At 43.4% G+C, this 18,665-nt stretch overlaps 4 protein-coding genes across 11 annotated transcripts in view; 1 reads left to right on the top strand and 3 right to left on the bottom strand.

Moving 5' to 3' along the window:
• The window catches only part of CEP89 (centrosomal protein 89), a 73,407-nt gene extending 68,232 nt beyond the window's left edge, over positions 1-5,175 (bottom strand). The window contains exons 1-2 of one of the 3 annotated variants that reach the window (XM_030297632.2): positions 5,025-5,175; positions 2,639-2,745 (exon numbers count right to left, since the gene is read on the bottom strand). In XM_030297632.2, coding sequence (XP_030153492.1) covers positions 2,639-2,745; positions 5,025-5,063 — 146 coding nt within the window. In that variant the 5' untranslated portion in view covers positions 5,064-5,175. The remainder of the gene's footprint in view (positions 1-2,638; positions 2,746-5,024) is intronic. The other 2 variants (XM_030297634.1, XM_030297635.1) reach the window with 2 other exon arrangements.
• LOC115502361 (transcription factor BTF3 homolog 4-like) lies at positions 451-1,110 on the bottom strand. Its single transcript, XM_032591516.1, is given in 2 exon segments — positions 451-846; positions 848-1,110. Coding segments are annotated over 2 exon segments (492 nt in total). The 5' UTR covers positions 1,046-1,110; the 3' UTR covers positions 451-552.
• Positions 5,176-5,399: 224 nt separating the features above from the next.
• On the top strand, positions 5,400-13,414 carry FAAP24 (FA core complex associated protein 24). Of its 6 annotated transcripts, none has more exons than XM_030297639.1 (5): positions 5,400-5,465; positions 5,795-5,913; positions 6,028-6,167; positions 6,353-6,505; positions 12,220-13,414. In XM_030297639.1, the coding sequence occupies exons 2-5, from the start codon at positions 5,808-5,810 to the stop codon at positions 12,466-12,468; spliced, it is 648 nt and encodes a 215-aa protein (XP_030153499.1). In that variant the 5' UTR covers positions 5,400-5,465; positions 5,795-5,807; the 3' UTR covers positions 12,469-13,414. The 6 variants fall into 6 exon arrangements, with proteins under 6 accessions (XP_030153499.1, XP_030153497.1, XP_030153498.1 ...); XM_030297637.1 differs by having other exon boundaries at positions 5,444-5,578; XM_030297638.1 differs by having other exon boundaries at positions 5,444-5,561.
• Positions 13,415-13,586: 172 nt separating this feature from the next.
• The window catches only part of RHPN2 (rhophilin Rho GTPase binding protein 2), a 62,489-nt gene continuing 57,410 nt past the window's right edge, over positions 13,587-18,665 (bottom strand). The window contains exon 16 of the mRNA XM_030297320.2: positions 13,587-14,950. Within this exon, the coding sequence (XP_030153180.2) occupies positions 14,690-14,950 (261 nt within the window). The 3' untranslated portion in view covers positions 13,587-14,689. The remainder of the gene's footprint in view (positions 14,951-18,665) is intronic.

Genomic DNA, 18,665 nt, shown 5'->3' on the forward strand with positions numbered 1-18,665 from the left:
CTCGGGGGTGAGGGTAGACTGGGCAGAGGCAGGGGATGTGAGAGAGGAGGACAAGGAGGGAGGAATCACAAAGGGGCATGAGGGAACCTTAGGGGACCATGGATATATTTATTATCTTGATTGCAATGATGTTTTTTTTTTTCAAATGTAAAGATTTGTTTTATTTCTACTGGGGGAAGAAGGATAAATAGAACTGTTTTCCAATTTGCTCTCCACTGTATACACACACCCCCACACGCATACATACACATACACACACCAAAAATACTCCAACAAAAAACAAAACAAAAAACTGAGAATCAAACACCAAAACACCCTCAAACTGCACCAATACTTCGTATTTTGACCAAAAGAATAGATCCTGGGAGGAAGTGCAAAATGCAAAATCAAATGACCGAAAAATGCTGAACAAACAGCATTATTAATATACAAAATATTTATATTACCGAACTAGTAACAATTGATGTTCTCCACGTCTGTAAAACTTTGGAACCACATAGCTGATTTGTTAAATCTAGTCCATGCCAGCTTCCAAACACCAGAAAAAATTTTTTAGTTAGCTTCATTCTTTGATGCCTCATCAAAATTTTCTACGAGATCTGGAACATCCTCCTCCTCCTCCTCCTCCTCCTCATCAATGTCTTCTGGTTTTGGTGCTTTGCTATCCAACACTTGCCGAGGGAACTGTTCAGCTAACTTCCTAAGACTTTTTAAGCTGTCAGCACCAAGCCAACTTAATATTCCAGGAAGCATTTCTGTGATTGGTTTGGCTTCTGCATGACCAGTAATTGCAAAGGTGTTAGCAGAAAGGGAAGCTTGGACTTTGGGATTGTTGAAATGAATAACTAACTGTCCCATCGTCTTTAATCATGTTCACCTCTTCAATACCAGCTATATTATTCACAGCCAGTTTTTTTAGAGAACTCTGAAGTTTTTTGTCATCAGCTGTAGCTGTTCTATGTACCACCTTCTTCTTTCTGCGAGCTGTACCCTTGCCCCCTATCCGGACCTGAGCCTGAAGTTTGGCTAACTTTTCTTGATTCATGCTGTTGGTAAACCTGAAGCCGGGAGGGTCCTCCAACAACAGCACGCGGCAAGAGCAAGATGGCTGCCTCCTGCAATGATGGTTTTGTGCGTGTAAACATGTCATATGTGTACTGTTTATTAAATGTTCATTACACCTCAGTAAAACCGATTTAATAAAGATAAAAGACTGTTTAAGGCAAAAATAGTAATCATATATTGCGGGGCTTATAACACAGATTAAATCTATAACATATATATATTGCGGGGCTTATAACACAGATTAAATCTATAACACAGATTTAAAATGTATCACTGGGGTGCCTGGGTGGTGGCTCAGTAGGTTAAGTGTCCAACTCTTGATTTCGGCTCAGGTCATGATCTTGCAGTTCGGTGAGTCTGAGCCCCGCACTGGGCTCTGTGCTGGCAGCGCTTGGGATTCTCTCTCTCCCTCTCTCTCTGTCCCTCTCCTGCCCCCCCAAAATAAATAAACTTAAAAAAAATTAAAATGTATGACAACAGTAACAACTGCTTACTTCACTGTAACACTACATGTGAAGCACAATAACACCTAAGTTTAATCTGAACGCCATTCTTTAATTTTTAAAAAATGTAGACATATGCCAAATGTGCCAAAGCCTTGTTGAGGATGGAATGAAATAATGCTTTTGAAGCACTTGCAACAGTCCTCGGCAAGAGTAAACACTAATAAATGGCTACTCGTGTTAACAACATGGTACTTAAGGAAGAAACAAACACTAAAAATATTTCAAAGTGTTTTTTCTCACCAGGCATACAATATTCTAGTTTCAAGGAACACTCAAACAAAGGTTCTCACTGCCGATTCACTGGAAAGCCAAGCCACGTATTCACGTTTTTTAGGGACAAAAAAATAGTCTAAAATTCTCCTGTGTCTAAACCCTTAGAAGGCACAGGCAGGGGTCTTAGGTATAAAAGAAAATCAGTTCTCTGGTGTTAGAAGCACTGGAAATGGGGGAATCCCAGGCCCTGGAGAGTGAACACATTTCTCCTTCTTTCCCCCAAATCAGCTCTTTTATTTATTTTTTTAATGTTTATTTATTTATTTTGAGACAGAGAGAGTACACGAGCGGAGGAGGGACAGAGAGAGAAAGAGAATATCCCAAGCAGGCTCCATGTTATCAGTGCAGAGCCCAATGAGGGCTCGAACTCATGAACTGTGAGATCACGACCTGAGCCAAAACCAAGAGCTGGATGCTTAACAGACTGAGCCACCCAGGCGCCCCCAAAATCAGTTCTTTTAAAAGGCAAACTTGTGCTTCAAAAGAATAATTACGTGCATAATTCAAATTCCTTTCAGCATCCTATGAGCTTGGGCTTTAAAGCTTTATATTTGGAAAAGTACTAATTGCATTCAATTATGAAATGTCCGAACTCCACGCACTTGAAAAGGATAGACCATCATCCCACAGAAACCATATTAAGTGCTTCATTATGGAACCATGATAAACACTTTGAAGGACATGAATCTAATGGCCCTACTTGTGATTTTCTTACCAGTTTCAACAGTTCCAGGACCTACCACTTGGCAGCTGGGCACAAGAGTGACCTCAATGCCTGCTCACCTGAGACTCACCTTGGTCTCTCTGGAGAAGGGTTGGGACTGCGGGGAGGAGGTGTGCGGGGCACAGCTGGCTTCGGTGCGATGCTGGCTGCAGGTAGGAGGCCATGGATGATGTGTTTCTGCACAAATGAAACCTGGCTGGGTCACTGGTGTATGGGATCGCCCGGGTCCCGTCACCACCCCTCCTTGGGCCTAAGAGAAGAAACCTGCACTGGCCACCCAGGGATCAAATCCCACCAGGAACCCACCTGGCCAGGTAAGCATGCCCACCCAGAGAATATACTGCAGCTGCCCATTGTGGGGGTCCTCTTGTCTTTCCCTTCTCAGAGGGGCCTCCCTGACAATCCCTCAGAATCACTCTTTAGAACTCCACTTGTCTCACAGCATGACCCCCGATGACTCTAGTCCCTCACTTACTGCCCCCCGCAGAATGGAAGCTTCTTGAGAGCAGGCAATCTTCTTGTCTTTATCACCCTGGAACTCAAGCACTTCCCTCCTTACTCAACATCTGGTAGAAGCTTAAGAAAGATTTTAGTTTATCTCAAAGATGCAGAATAATTGGGGGCACCTGGGTGGCTCAGTCGGTTAAGCATCCGACTTTGACTCAGGTCACAATCTCACCATTCATGGGTTCGAGCCCCACGTCAGGCTCTGTGCTGACAGCTCAAAGCCTGGAGCCTGCTTCAGATTCTGTGTCTCCCTCTCTCTCTGCCCCTCCCCTGCTCATGCTCTGTCTCTCTCTCTCTCTCTCTCTCTCTCTCTCAAAAATAAACATAAAATTAAAAAAAATTTTAAAAAGATGCAGAATAATGAAAACTAGTTCCTATGCACAATGAAAATCAGAGAATCTGGCTTTAGACAACTGGCAATTATTCAGAAGGTTTTTTTTTTTTTTTAGGTTTATTTATTTATTTATTTTGAGAGAGAGAGACAGAGCCAGTGGGGTAGGGGCAGAGAGACAGGAGAGAGAGAGAGAATCCCAAGCACTGGCAGTGCAGAGCCCGATGTGGGGCTTGAACTCAGGAACCATGAGATCATGACCTGAGCCGAAATCAGAGTTGGACACTTAACCAAGTGAGCCACCAAGGCACCCCCAGAAGTTTCTGAGTATAACCCAGTCTTCACTTTCTAGGCACTAGTCATTCATTCACACCTACTAGAGGTGAAACACCAGGACTGCAATGAAGAAAACTTGTCTTCATCCTCAAGGTAATAGAGTGTAGAGGGAAGGCACCCAAGTACTTATTATGTAACAGAGAATTATGGGATGTGCCAAGGGAAAGGTAAAGACAAATTTGGTGCTGTGGCGGCACAGGGAGGGAAGGGCTCCTTCAGGTCTGGAGGTCAGCACGGGGACCTCTTCCCATTGGAGAAAATCACAGAGGCATTTAGATTGGGTCATCAAAGATGGCCATTGCTCTCACATGTGGGAAATGAAATGGAAAAGTATTCTAGGAATAGGGAACAGCATGAACAATGGAAAGAAGCAAGACATTAGTGGCTGTGTTCTAGAAATAACAAATAATCCAGTTTGCTGGAATACAGCAAATGCAGAAGCCTCTGAGAAGGGGAGGCTAGAAGAATGGGCTGGTAGTAAGAGTGGGGATTGTTCCCACTTAAGAGTTTTTATATGTGACTAAGGAGAACCTGTGCCCTAGCGAGGAGCACCCACTGAAATTGGTCCCTTGAAAGACTAATCAGGCAGTGGGAGGCATGAAATTGGGAGTATGAGCCTACACTGACAGAGTGATAAGTTTTGGAAGGAAGCATTCCAGGCAGAAGGAACAGCAAAGGCAAAGGCCTGAAGGAACAGAAGAAATGGCTGGAGCGTGCGGGGGGGGGGGGGGGGGACAGCGGCGGGGAGGATGAGGAGCAATGGGTTTTAAGGAGGGCAGTTAGCACGATCAGATGTCCGTTTTAAAAGAACGCCTCTGGCTGCCTGGTGGAGAACAGACCTAGATGAAGAGCAAGACTGGAAACAGAAATAGCGAGGAGCTGCTGCAGCGGTCCAGACAAATGCTGGAAACCGGGGTGGAGGCGGAAACAGCAGCCAGAAGATATGTTTGGTGGGTGGAATCTATGGAACTTGGCTGATGGATGTGCGCGGTGGGGAGTGGAGGGAGGAATCTTAAGAACGACTTCCCATTGGGGAATTTTCAGTAGTAGAGTAAGTCTGTGCCGGCAGGAGTGCTCCCAGACACCGGAGCAAAAGTTGCAAGGGAGACAAGGCGGCTCCAGTCTGACTGAGGCCGACCCTGGGATAGAGGATGCTTTCGAACACAAAAAATCAGGGCTTCTCGAAAGGAAAACCATTTCCTTTAGTGCTGCTACCTGGCTTCAACCTCAGGCCAATCCCAAGCCGTTCCCTCTTAACTCCAAGCTACCGGGGTCTACTTACAAACTGGCTCTTGCGGCCTCTGCGAAACCCCAGGAGCATCCTTGCTGCGGGGAGGGGCCGGACCAGGGCTGGATGGACGTGCAGATACCTTCACAAACGAGGGCCGCTCCCTAGAACTTGTGCCCCTCCCGCGGGCCTAGCCTCAGACGCTATTTCTACGCAATGCACTTTGCAACAACGTCATCCTCCATTGGCTTTGCTTTCTCTTCGACCAATCATAGCCAAGGTTACTCCGCACCCGTCGCTCTTGGCAACCAGTCGTCCCCGTTCAAATGCTCTCCGGGGTGGAAACAGTGCGTAGTCCGTTCTCTTATTGGTCGGATCAGATGTCGATCTTTGACGCCATAGCTTATCCGACGCCGTGGGAGGCGGAGGGCGGGCAAGATGAAAAACTGGTCCGCTCACCGAAGAGAACCCGGAAGTGGCGCGCAGCAAGTAAAGGTGCCGCATCCTCTGGTTGTGGTTGAGGTGGGGTCTAGCTGGGCTCGGCCCCCGCCCAGGACCGGACTGAGGAGCCACCACCCAGACGGAGCGGGGGTATCAGGACCCAGGAGGTGACGGGATTGAGGGAGGCGGCTACCAAGACAGGAATCTCCTGGGTTTTAGATTTTGGGAAATAATCCAGTCTTTTAAAGAACAGTGCAGATGGGCTCCTGCCAAAGAGGTCCCGGCTTTGAGTGGAACGTGGGGCCGTGTGCAGGAAAGCCAGCTCAAATTCCGTCTTCTGTTTTTTGTTTTTTTTGTTTTGTTTTGTTTTGTTTTTTTATCAGATCGAGACAGCCGATGGCTAGGAACGCGCCTGAGGGCACAGGTCCCATGCACGTGCCTTTTGGGCATATTGTGGCCAACACGAAATGGCGCGGATCGAAGCTCCTGCAGGGGATGCAAGGTCGGTGGGCTGCCCTGTGCAAAAGCCCTCTTCTAAACTTTTTAAAAACGTCCTACCTACTGTCGCCTTTCGCCCAGCGCTCACGGAAGTCATTTTTCTTGTCTATGTTCTAAGGGAAAATTAAAATCGTTTTTGAGGATGGCCTGACACCGGTAGATTTTTACGTGTCAAGCAGATCTTGCATTCTTTATGTCACCGAAGCTGATTTGGTGGCAGGAAATGGCTACAGAAAGAGGCTTGTTCAGGTTAGAAATGTAAGTACTGAGTGGAAGAAGCTGAAATTGAAAATTGACTTCCACCTGCCTCCCCCACCCCCCTCCTTTGGAATAATTTATATAAAACCATTGGCCATTCCAAGCACTCTTGGACTGGGAGTTTTCTTAAACTCCCAAGGTAGTTTTGTTACACAGTGGTTTACTGTTTTTTTCTTCCTCTGAAGTCCAGTAATCTTCAAGGGATCGTGATCGTTGAGAAAACGCAGATGAGTGAACAGTACTTCTCGGCCATACAGAAGTTTACTGTGCTGGACCTTGGGATGGTGTTGCTTCCAGTGACCAGCCAGATGGAAGCGTCCTGCCTTATTATCCAGTTAGTAAGTACTGATTCCCACTCCTCTGCAGGAACGCTGCCTTACAGACTATCACCTGACCTTCCTGGATCTTTTACTCTAGGTGCTGCCCTTGTTACGGTTGCCATCCATCAATCCAGTCTAAAGGAATCCTTATTCACCCTTGGTCAACTGCAGCCAGAAGCACATGATCCTTTTTTTTTTTTTTTTTTTTTTTTTTTTTTTAAGCCTGGTTCTCCATTGTCCTCCCTGATTATTCAGCTTGGCTGTACTATTTCGACTTGGCTGTACTTTAGAATTTCCTGGGAAGCTTTTAATGTTTATTTATTTTTTGAGAGACAGAATCCAAAGCGGACTCTGTGCTGACTGCAGAGAGCCCTATGCAGGGCTTGAACTCACAAACTGTGAGATCATGACCTGAGCCGAAGTCCCACGCGTAACCGAGCCACTCAGGCGCCCAAGAATTTCCTGGGAAACTTAAAAAAAAATTGTTTTTTTAACATTTATTTATTTTTGATAGTGCACAAGCAGGGGAAGGGCAGAGAGAGAGAGGGAGACGCTGCAGGCTCCCAGCTTTTGGCAGACAGCATGATGGGTGTGCTTAACCCATGAACGTGAGATCATGACCTGAGCCAAAGTCAGACATTTAACCAACTGAGCCACCCAGGCACTCCTCCTGGGAAAGTTTTTTAAAAACAGTGATACGTGAGCCTTACTTCAGACCAATTAAAAATCAGAATGTCAGGGTGGGTCCTGAGCATCAATTTTTGTTGTGTCATTGATTTTAAATTTCCCTTTTGATGTGTAGCCAGGGTTGAGAACCGAATTGAAATAATGTAGGCAGCCCCGGGTAGTTCACAGAGCCCTCTTCCATCTGTGCCACATGCCCTCCTTCATTGTTCTTCCCTTGATGGGATGCTATTGTCTGCCTTCCTGTATCCATTGCTAACTGAAGACTGGGTTTCTTCTTTGACAGACAAGATTTCTCCCGGTCCTGTATCAAGCAGGTCCAGTTTAGGTTTAATTTAATCCCATACAACTGAATCGTTTATTAGTGAACGATAGGAAGATGTTTGAGCTCCTCAAGAGTATGTTTTCATTGCTTTATCCTAAGCATTCTGAAAGTTTAAGTTTTTTTAATTTAATTTTTTTTTTTAATTTACATCCAAATTAGCATATAGTGCAACAATGATTTCAGGAGTAGATTCCTTAATGTGCCTTATCCATTTAGTTCATCCCCCCTCCCACAACCCCTCCAGGAACCCTCTGTTTGTTCTCCATATTTAAGTCTCTTCTGTTTTGTCCCCCTCCCTGTTTTTATAGTACTTTTGTTTCCCTTCCGTTATGTTCATCTGTTTGGTCTCTTAAAGTCCTCATATGAGTAAAGTCACATATTTGTCTTTCTCTGACTAATTTCACTTAGCATAATACCCTCCAGTTCCATCCACGTAGTTGCAAATGGCAAGATTTCATTCTTTTTGATTGCCGAGTAATACTCCAGTGTGTGTGTGTGTGTGTGTGTGTGTGTAAACACACCTTCCATTGTCCATCATCCATTGATGGACATTTGGGCTCTTTCCATACTTTGGCTATTGTCGATAGTGCTGCTATAAACATGGGGGTGCATGTGTCCCTTCGAAACAGCACACCTGTATCCCGTGGATAAATACCTAGTAGTGCAATTGCTGGGTCATAGGGTAGTTCTATTTTTAGTTTTTTGAGGAATGTCCATACTGTTTTCCAGAGTGGCTGCACCAACAACATCTGTTGTTCCCGAGTTGTTAATGTTAGCCATTCTGACAGGTGTAAGGTGGTGTCTCATTGTGGTTTTGATTTGTATTTCCCTGATGATGTGTGATGTTGAACATTTTTTCACGTGTCGGTTGGCCATGGGGATGTCTTCTTTGGAGAAGTGTCTATTCATGTCTTTTGCCCATTTCTTCACTGGGTTATTTGTTTTTTGGGTGTTGAGTTTGATAAGTTCTTTATAGATTTTGGGTACTAACCCTTTATCTGATATGTCATTTGCAAGTATCTTCTCCCATTCTTTCGGTTGCCTTTTAGTTTTGCTGATTGTTTCCTTTGCTGTGCGGAAACTTTTTATTTTGTTGAGGTCCCAGTAGTTCATTTTTGCTTTTGTTTCCTTTGCCTCTGGAGACGTGTTGAGTAAGAAGTTGCTGCGGCCAAGATCAAAGAGGTTTTTGCCTGCTTTCTGAAGGATTTTGATGGCTTCCTATCTTACATTGAGGTCTTTCATCCATTTTGAGTTTATTTTTGTGTATGGTGTAAGAAAGTGGTCCAGGTTCATTCTTCTGCATGTCGCTGTCCAGTTTTCCCAGCACCACTTGCTGAAGAGACAAAATGGAATAAAGACAGCTTTATTCCATTGGATATTCCATTGGATATTCTGCTTTGTCAAAGATTAGGTGGCCATATGTTTGTGGGTCCATATCAGGGTTCACTATTCTGTTCCATTGATCCAAGTGTCTGTTCTTGTGCCAGTACCATACTGTCTTGATGATTATAGCTTTGTAGTATAGCTTGAAGTCCAGGATTGTGATGCCTCCTACTTTAGTTTTCTTTTTCAAGATTGCTTTGGCTATTCGGGGCCTTTTCTGGTTCCATACAAATTTTAGGATTATTTGTTCTAGCTCTGTGAAGAATGCTGGTGTTATTTTGATAGGGATTGCATTGAATATGTAGATTGCTTTGGGTAGTATTGACATTTTAACAATATTTATTCTTCCTATCCAGGAGCATGGAATCTTTTTCCATTTTTTTGTGTCTTCTTCAGTTTCTTTCATAAGCTTTCTATAGTTTTCAGTGTATAGATTTTTCACCTCTTTGGTTACATTTATTCCTAGGTATTTTATGTTTTTGGTGCAATTGTAAATGGGATTGATTCCTTGATTTCTCTTTCTGTTGCTTCATTGTTGGTGAATAGGAATGCAACTGATTTCTGTGCTTTGATTTTATATATCCTGCAACTTTGCTGAATTCATGAATCAGTTCTAGCAGTTTTTTGGTGGAAAATTTTGGGTTTTCCATATAGAGTATCATGTCATCTGCAAAGAGTGAAAGTTTGACCTCGTCCTGGCTGATTTGGATGCCTTTTATTTCTTTGTGTTGTCTGATTGCAGAGGCTAAGACTTCCAATACTATGTTGAATAACAGTGGCTAGAGTGGACATCCCTGTCTTGTTCCTGACCTCAGGGGGAAAGTTCTCAGTTTTTCCCCATTGAGGATGATATTAGCATTGGGCCGTTCATATATGAACTCAAGGTATGATCTTTCTATCCCTGCTTTCTTGAGGGTTTTTATCAACAAAGGATGCTGTATTTTGTCAAATGCTTTCTCTGCATCTATTGAGAGGATCATATGGTTCTTGTCCTTTCTTTTACTGATGTGATGAATCATGTGAATTGTTTTGCAGATACTGAACCAGCCCTGCATCCCAGGTATAAATCCCAGTTGGTCGTGGTGAATAATTTTTTTAATGTATTGTTGGATCCAGTTGGCTGATATCTTGTTGAGGATTTTTGCATCCATGTTCATCAGGGAAATTGGTCTGTAGTTCTCCTTTTTAGTGGGGTCTCAGTCTGGTTTTGGAATCAAGGTAATGCTGGCCTCATAGACAGAGTTTGGAAGTTTTCCTTCCATTTCTATTTTTTGGAACAGCTTCAAGAGAATAAGTGTTAACTCTTTCTTAAATGTTTGGTAGAATTCCCCTGGGAAGCCATCTGGCCCTAGACTCTTGTTTTTTGGGAGATTTTTGATTACTAATTCAATTTCTTTCCTGGTTATGGGTCTGTTCAAATTTTCTGTTTCTTCCTGTTTCAGTTTTGGTAGTGTATATGTCTCTAGGAATTTGTCCATTTCTTCCAGATTGCCCATTTTATTGGCATATAATTGCTCATAATATTCTCTTACTATTGTTTTTATTTCTGCTGTGTTGGTTGTGATCTCTCCTCTTTCATTCTTGATTTTATTTGGGTCCTTTCCTTTTTCTTTTTGATCAAACTGGCCAGTGGTTTATCAATTTTGTTAATTCTTTCCGAGAACCAGCTTCTGGTTTCATTGATCTGTTTTACTGTTTTTTTGGTTTTCATAGCATTAATTTCTGCTCTAACCTTTATTATTTCCTGTTTTCTGCTGGTTTTGGGTTTTATTTGCTGTTCTTTTTCCAGTTCTTTAAGGCATAAGGTTAGGTTGTATATCTGAGATCTTTCTTCCTTCTTTAGGAAGGCCTGGATTGCTATTTCTTGTATGACCGCCTTTCCTGCGTCCCAGAGGTTTTGGGTTGTGTTATCATTTTCACTGGCTTCCGTGAACTTTTTAATTTCCTCTTTAACTTCTTGGTTGGCCCATTCATTCTTTAGTAGGATGTTATTTAGTCTCCAGTATTTGTTACCTTTCCAAATTTTTTCTTGTGGTTGATTTCAAGTTTCATAGCGTTGTGGTCTGAAAATATGCACGGTATGATCTCGATCTTTTTGTACTTGCTGAGGGCTGATTTGTGTCCCAGTATATGTGGTCTATTCTGGAGAACGTTCCATGTGCACTGGAGAAGAATATATATTCTGCTGCTTTAGGATGAAATGTTGTGAATATATCTGTTAAGTCCATCTGGTCCAGTGTGTCACTCAAAACCATTGGTTCCTTGTTGATTTTTTGATTAGATGATCTGTCCATTGCTGTGAGTTGGGTGTTGAAGTCTCCTACCATTATGGTATTACTATCAATGAGTTTCGTTATGTTTGTGATTAATTGATTTATATATTTGGGTGCTTCCACATTTGGTGCATAAATGTTTACAATTGTTAGGTTTTCTTGGTGGATAGACCCCTTAATTATGATATAATGCCCTTCTTCATCACTTGATACAGTCTTTATTTGAAAGTCTAGGGTGTCTTGATAGAAGTATGGCTACTCTGGCTTTCTTTTGTTGACCATTAGCATGATAGATAGTTCTCCATCCCCTTATTTTTAATCTGAAGGTGTCTTTAGGTCTAAAGTGGGTCTCTTGTAAACAGCAGAGATGGATCTTGTTTTCTTATGCATTCTGTTACCCTATGTCTTTTGATTGGAGCATTGAGTCCATTGATGTTTAGAGTGAGTACTGCTGAATTCTGTGGTTCAGGTTGTGCAGATTGTTCTGTTAATCCTCAGATCAGTTTTCTAGGTGTGCAGGATGGTTTAGCGTTGGTCTGGCTGTATTTCATGGACGCAAGACATACAAAAAACTTCCGATGCTGTTCTGCCATCTTGGCTCCTCCCCCTGAAAGTTTAAATTTTAATAAATTTTTATCTCTTACTCCTTTGTGTACTTAATATGGTTTATTTTTCAGTAATTTTTCTGGGGCGCCTGGGTCGCTCAGTCGGTTAAGTATCAGACTCGATTTCAGCTCAGGTCATGATCTCATGGTTCATGAGTTCAAGCTTCGTGTCAAGCTTTGTGCTGGCAGTGTGGACCCTGCTTGGGATTCTCTCTCTCCTTCTCTTGTTGTCCCCTCCCCTGCTTGTGTTCTTTCTCTCTCTCAAAAAAAAAAAAAAAAATTTGCAAAAATAATAATCTTTTATGTCTGAAAAATTAGATTTGTGGTATATGAAAACATTTGTAGTGGTAAGTCAAACTGAACCAAATGGAAAAAAAGTAAAACTAAATTTCTATCAACCTTTAAGAGAACTGCCAGTCCTCTAGAGGGTGCTCACATGCTTTTCCTTTACTTTCTGATTAGGTTCAAGAACAAACCAAAGAGCCCAGTAAGAACCCTTTCCTCAGTAAGAAACGGACTCTGATGCCTGAGCTATCCCTCCTTCGAACTGTGCAGCAGATCCCAGGAGTTGGAAAAGTTAAAGCCCCTCTTCTGCTTCAGAAGTTCCCAAGTCTCCAGCAACTCAGTAATGCTTCCATCAGAGAACTAGAGCCAGTGGTGGGACAGGCAGTGGCACAGCACATTCATGCCTTCTTCACACAGCCCAGGTGACGGCTCTTCCCGCAGCCAGGAGCTACAGCATCTTGTTTTCTTTGCATATTTAAAAGTTGAGAACAAAGAAATCTCCTTTCACTGCAACTAATGAAAGATGAGGTGAGGCCTGAATGGAAGCTGCCAGTTGCCCTGCCCTGTTCTCTGGGTTCAGGCGTTTAAGATAGTGGAGTTAGTGGGCTCTAGGTAGCACGGCTCTCATCCTGCTAGTGAAAGAGGGCCCATTGGGGGGCACCTGCTGGCTCACGGGTAGAGCATGCCAATCCTGATCTCAGGGTTGTGAGTTCGAGTCCCACGTTGGATGTAGAGAGTACTTAAAAATAAAGTCTTTAAAAAAAGAGAGAGAGAGAGAGGGAGAGAGCCCATGGGGATCTTCCTAAAAGAGTTTAAATTGGGACTCTCAAATTCAGCAAAAAGCCAGCCTGGGCAGATTTTAACATATGACCTTGACCTTGTCTAGCTTGGAAAAGTCTAATCAAGTTTCAGAAGGTAGAAGTGACCTTCTAAAGGAAACAAACCTACAATGAAGCACTATGCTGTGTACCATAAGCCTCTTGTTCCTGGTGACAGGCCCAGTGTTCTTCCAGTCTAGTCTTAATATCACTATGTTTTGAGGGTGCTGCCAGTGTAAACAAACAGTTGTACTGCCTTTTTTTTCCTTCCTTTCCCTTCCCTCCCACCCTCCTTCCCCCTTCCTGGTAGCTACAGTTTGTTTATAGCCACGGAGCATGCCTTCTGAACACAGCCTGGAGTTTGGAAGTCCCTTTTAAAGATAAAAAGCCAGTGTGTATGAGAGGGGTAAAGAATGTGTTTGCAAATGTATAGCCCAACAGTGGGAAGATATAAAGGAAAATGGCAGGGGCAGATGCATCCAGAGAGGAGAGCTAGTGGTGGGGATCAAAAGGTACAATCAGCCACTCAACAAATAAATGCAATTAAAGATGCACATATGTTTTCAAAGATGCTGAGATAACCTGAAAGCTCCCTAAATCCTGTTTTGTGGTGTCAGTCATTATTTAAAAAAAAAAGACAAACAACAGGAAAATTTTGTGCATTAGGGTAGAAACCGTTTGAAAGAGGAGTGAAATATAAGTGGGAAAAAAATTAAAAAACATTAATTCAGGCAAATGAATATGTTTATTTAAATATTTATACAAAAATGGCCCTAACAGCAGTGGATAGATACACTTTCCCAAATGTGGTTGCTTCCCTTTTGATATTGCACACTAGAAAATATTTAAGTTCTTATTAATTCTCAAAAATAGATTTCAATGCTTTTTTTTTTTTTTTTTTTTAGCTATAGAACTTAAACTATGTCAACCGTGAATCTTACTAGAATCACGGTGTCATCCAACTTGTGAGCAAGAGAGATAGACGGGTAAAAACAAGTCAAACAGAGATTTAAACTAGAATCATTTACACCTTTACCTGATAAAATGTTTCCAACCCATCTTAGACTCTTAAAATATACAATTATGTACTTCCTACTTTAAACAAACAGAAAAATGTTTTGAGTATCAAACAGTATATCGTCTACCTTGTAGATAGCATCCCCGTTTAACACTGCTACCGTGTTAGCAGCTGGTTAATGACATCAAACTAGAAGCAACAATGCTCCCAGATTGTGCGGTTTGTTTTTGTCTAGTAAGTTGTGACAAATTTGGCACTAGACTTTATCTGGAAATAGCATTCATATTACGTAGAAATAATCATAAAATCTTGTCATTTCAGATTCACAAATTCCCCTTAGGAAGCAGTTGTTTGGAATACTTCTGAGTTATATTACCTTAGTCAATCATTATAATCCCTTGACCTGCCTTAATTGGGGGGGTCATCTGAATTCTTAGTTAAGGAATGATCTATTACCTAAGCCTGCACACGATGACAAGTAGGACAGCAATAGAGGTAACCCCCTTTAATTCAGATAGTAACAACAAGCTGTAACTGTAGCTATTAAAAATAGCCGTATTTTCAGCGCTGTTCTATTTACAATACTTTATATAATAAATAACTTGCAGCAATATGGTGACACCCCCCCCCCCCAAAATTTCTAGAGGTTTCTTGTGACTTGCATTCACGAAGACCTACCGTTGTAAGTTTACCCGGTGAGAAAAAGAGATTTGCGAATATTGAGACACTTTCTATTGTGGCACAAATAGGAAGGCGTGGTCAGCACCAGAGACGTTGGCGTTAGGAGCCTGAACGTTTCTGTTTGCTCACGTTAGTACAGAGAACTATCCGAGTTGAGAAGGCTGAAGGGCGAGGGGAGCTTCTTCTTGACCTGAGGCCTCGCAACCCCAACCGACGGGAGGCACAAGGTGCTGGCTGACTTCTGTCTGTTCTTGTTGGTGCCCCAACTCAAAAAAGAAAGCTTCTTCGAGATTTTCTTGGTTTTATCAGTTTTGTCATCATCGTCTATGGCTAAGCAGATCATAGAGTAGGTTTTCTGCATGCCCACAGAGTATGTCGCACACTTATTATGCTGCGCATAGGAAAGAAGAAAAATGGTGTCAGAAATCCTCCAGACAGCTGCTAAACAATTGATGGCAAAATTCTGCTCTTACAGCATCTTCTCGGCAATTAAGCTGATGTAATTCTGAAACCCAGGTGACTAACACTTACATAGGATTAGGTTCTTAAAAACAGGAACAATTTATTTTTATTTTTATTTTTTTAACATTTATTCATTTTTGAGAGATGGAGAGAGACAGAGCGTGAGTGGGGCAGGGACAAAGAGAGAGGAGGCACAGAATCCGAAGCAGGCTCCAGGTTCTGAGCTGTCAGCACCGAGCCCGACGTGGGGCTTGAATACACAAACTGTGTGATCATGACCTGGGCTGAAGTCGGACGCTCAACTGACTGAGCCACCCAGGTACCCCAAAACAAGGACAATTTTTAAGGAATAGACTCACTAGTAGTAATTTAGGCGAGGGACCACTACTCACTTTTTAAGGTTCTTACTCTACTTGTAAAAGTAATACATGCTCATGGCCAACAATATGAAAATGTATATACCGAACAGAAGGTATCCCTCCTACCTTGGCTTCCAGGCCTCTCCCCTGAAATAACCACTATTTCTGTTATTCTTTTAGAGATAATGTTCATATACAGGTATTGCGTGCACATACTAGTGACCATTGTCCTTCCTTAAAAGGAATACATGACCCACCGGTCTGCCTCTTGCTTTCTTCACCTAATGAACACTGGACTTCAGTCCATGCTAGTCAGTGTAAATCAACTCCGTTCTCTTGACCATCTGGAATCCATGGTGAAGATGCTAATTAGCTTTTCCCCCTATCTTTTAAACTGATGAAATAAATATACATAACAAAACTGACCATTTTAACCACATTAAAGGGTACAGTTTGGTGGCACGGAGCACATTCACACGGTCGTTCAGCCATCCCCACCAACCGTCTCCAGAACCCTTTCATCTTCCCCAGTTGAAACTCTGTACCCAGGAGCACTACTATTAACTTTTAAAAGATTGCGCAGGGCTCACTTAAGACATCTGAAGATCCTTGCTTTCTGTAACCTTCCATGCGGGTTATCACCTGCTTCGAAGGTCTGCCTGACATTGAGGTTGCTAAGTTCAAGTGTTTACTGAACATCTACTGTGTTCCAGGCACTGGGATCAGGCCTTTAAATATACATACAACATGTCTCAAGTGGGGGGGTACGCTGTTCGTAATAGAAATCGGGATTTGAGAGATGGGACGATAAAGAAGGGTTTTCACTCTGGAGTCTGGCTCCTTTGGATGAAGATGCCTCTTATCTATAAAACTGCCATTTAATCCCTCCATACTCTACAAGACATACACACTACACACTGTTTTTAATGAAAACCAATAACAAACCGTCCTGGATGTAGATGTGATGCCTGCAAACATTTTTCAACTTTAACCTGCTTAGAGTCCATTTTCCATCTTTACAACCACTGCCTTACAGATTCCCTCTATCCTCTGCCATAGTTCAACCAACAAATGCCAAGTCTAGTGAAACTCTACCCTCTGCCTCCCCCCAGGCCTGCACTCAAATGGCTGCACGTTACTGGGGAACAGCCACTGAGCCAGCTGGCTTCCCTTGGCGTTCTAACCCTGTCCCCAAGCCCCTACTGGGCACCTCAATCCCTGGCACTCCTACATTATCCTAGCAATTTCATTCCTTCTGGAGGTCTCCTGACGCCCCACACACGTCCTCCTGATACTGCGTTACCTTAATAGCATCTGCCCCTGAAGACCAGTCCTGTGCGCCTGGATCTCCCCCGCCCTCTGGGTGTGCCTGCCTTCCTGCACTCCTGCCTCCTGGCACACAGGCTTGCTGTGTTATCTATATACACCTACACCACCACCGCCTTTGAAAAGCTTCCCTTTTTCCTATGTCCCCCTCCCAGATTGCACCCCAATGTCTGCCCCCTTTCTGCCATTCCCTTTTTGTCTTGGCCTCCAGCAGCATGCCCCCCACTGCCCATCCCAAATATTCCTGGGGCACCCCCCTGACTCACAGCATTAACGGAGCCCAGTCTGAAACCACTGCACCCGTCCCACTTTATACCAATGAGGAAACAGTCACAAGGAGGGTAGTAACCTGCCGAAGGCCACACAGCTGGTTAGTAGCAGACAGAGCCGGATTCCAGGGCTGGGGTCTCTGCTACATCAGTAGTATTCCAAATAACGCTTCACGGAGGAGTGCTGGGGGTCCCCACAATTCAGAGAGTGGGGGAGCAGGTCACCAGTCCAACCAGGGCATGGGCTTTATTGCTCTCATTATCTGGTTGTGTTTGAAGCAAAAGCAATTAAAAACAGCGCTCGGTTGCTATTGTCTAAGGCCTCGCGGGTGAAAAGAATAACTCTATCACGGTTATTAAACACCTATTGTGAATGGAAATGCATCCCATGCTGGCACTGCCCCCCACCCCCACCCCATTTTCCTGCAGCTCAGAACCATTCCCTGAGGCCTAAGGTCAGTCATTCCACTGGCAGTAAAGCCAGAAGTCCATTCCAGCACGTCTGAGTCTCGAATCCTTGCTTTTCTACTCCGACCTCAGCACTTTCATGGGCCTGGTTCAGTTACAGGATGGAAAGATAAGCCCTTCTCCTTGTACAGCTATGTCTTGTGCTGTGCAACTCCCCACCACCATCACGACATCTCTGGTCCTGAGCCCAGCTCTTTTATTTATCCTTCTTTTGGACAAACTTCTTTTGTTTCTGGTTGGGACCCTGATCCCTTGTCCTGCAATTCTATGGATCTGCCCCTAAAAACTCCATTTCTCATGATCCCTTCTCCAAGATGCTCACTGAGTCCCTCGACTTCATCTTCTTTCATTTTTAAATGGAGACATAATTCACGTACCATAAAATTCACCACTTTAACACCATTCTGTGCTTTTGAGCATATTCAGGGTTGTGGAACCACCGTGGGATTTCAGAACGTGTCCTCGCCCTCCAGAAAGTAACCCTGTACCCATCAGTAGTTATTCCCCATTCCCTGACACCCAACCCCTGGCAACCGCTAGTCTACATTGTGTTTCTGTGGATTAGCCTGTTCTGGACGTTTCTTATCAAAGGAATCACAGGATCCATTCACTCTCCAGCCCTCGATAATCAGAGTTCTGTTGCCATCTCTCCATGAAAAGTGTCCTTTTGTCCAGCTGCCAAATAATAATAGACACAGCTCCGCCTCCCTCCCTCTCCACCTCTTAACTGTATCCTACACAACCAACCGTTCTCTCCTTGATTCCAGAAACTTCTTTATCCTCTCTCTCCGAATGCTCCCTCGCAACTTCCTTTGCTCCCACTTCTCTTCTAACTGACCTCCAGATGCCTGCGGTCTCTGGTGGATTAGTCCTTGACCCTCAGACCCTCGTGGGCCATTCCATTTAGTCTCTGAACAGCTTTAAATATCATCTCTATGTTGGTGATTCTCAGATATTTCTAGGTCTGACTTTTCTCCCTTGCACTGAAGATTTGAACATCCAGCCGCCTACTTCACATCTACATTTGACATGTGAAACATTCAAGATACATCTCTTTGTTTTCTCTCTTCTCTACCTCCCTTGCCCCTGGCCCCCGTTCCCCATCACTACGAAAAAATGGTGCCTTTGTTCAAGCCCCAAACTGAGCGGTCATTTTCCTTTCCACGACGCTTTCTACACAGATCATCTACAAACCCCTGTCAGCTCTACCTGCAAAGATACA

This window comes from Lynx canadensis, chromosome E2, assembly GCF_007474595.2.
Source record: "Lynx canadensis isolate LIC74 chromosome E2, mLynCan4.pri.v2, whole genome shotgun sequence".
Classification (NCBI taxonomy): Eukaryota; Metazoa; Chordata; class Mammalia; order Carnivora; family Felidae; genus Lynx; species Lynx canadensis.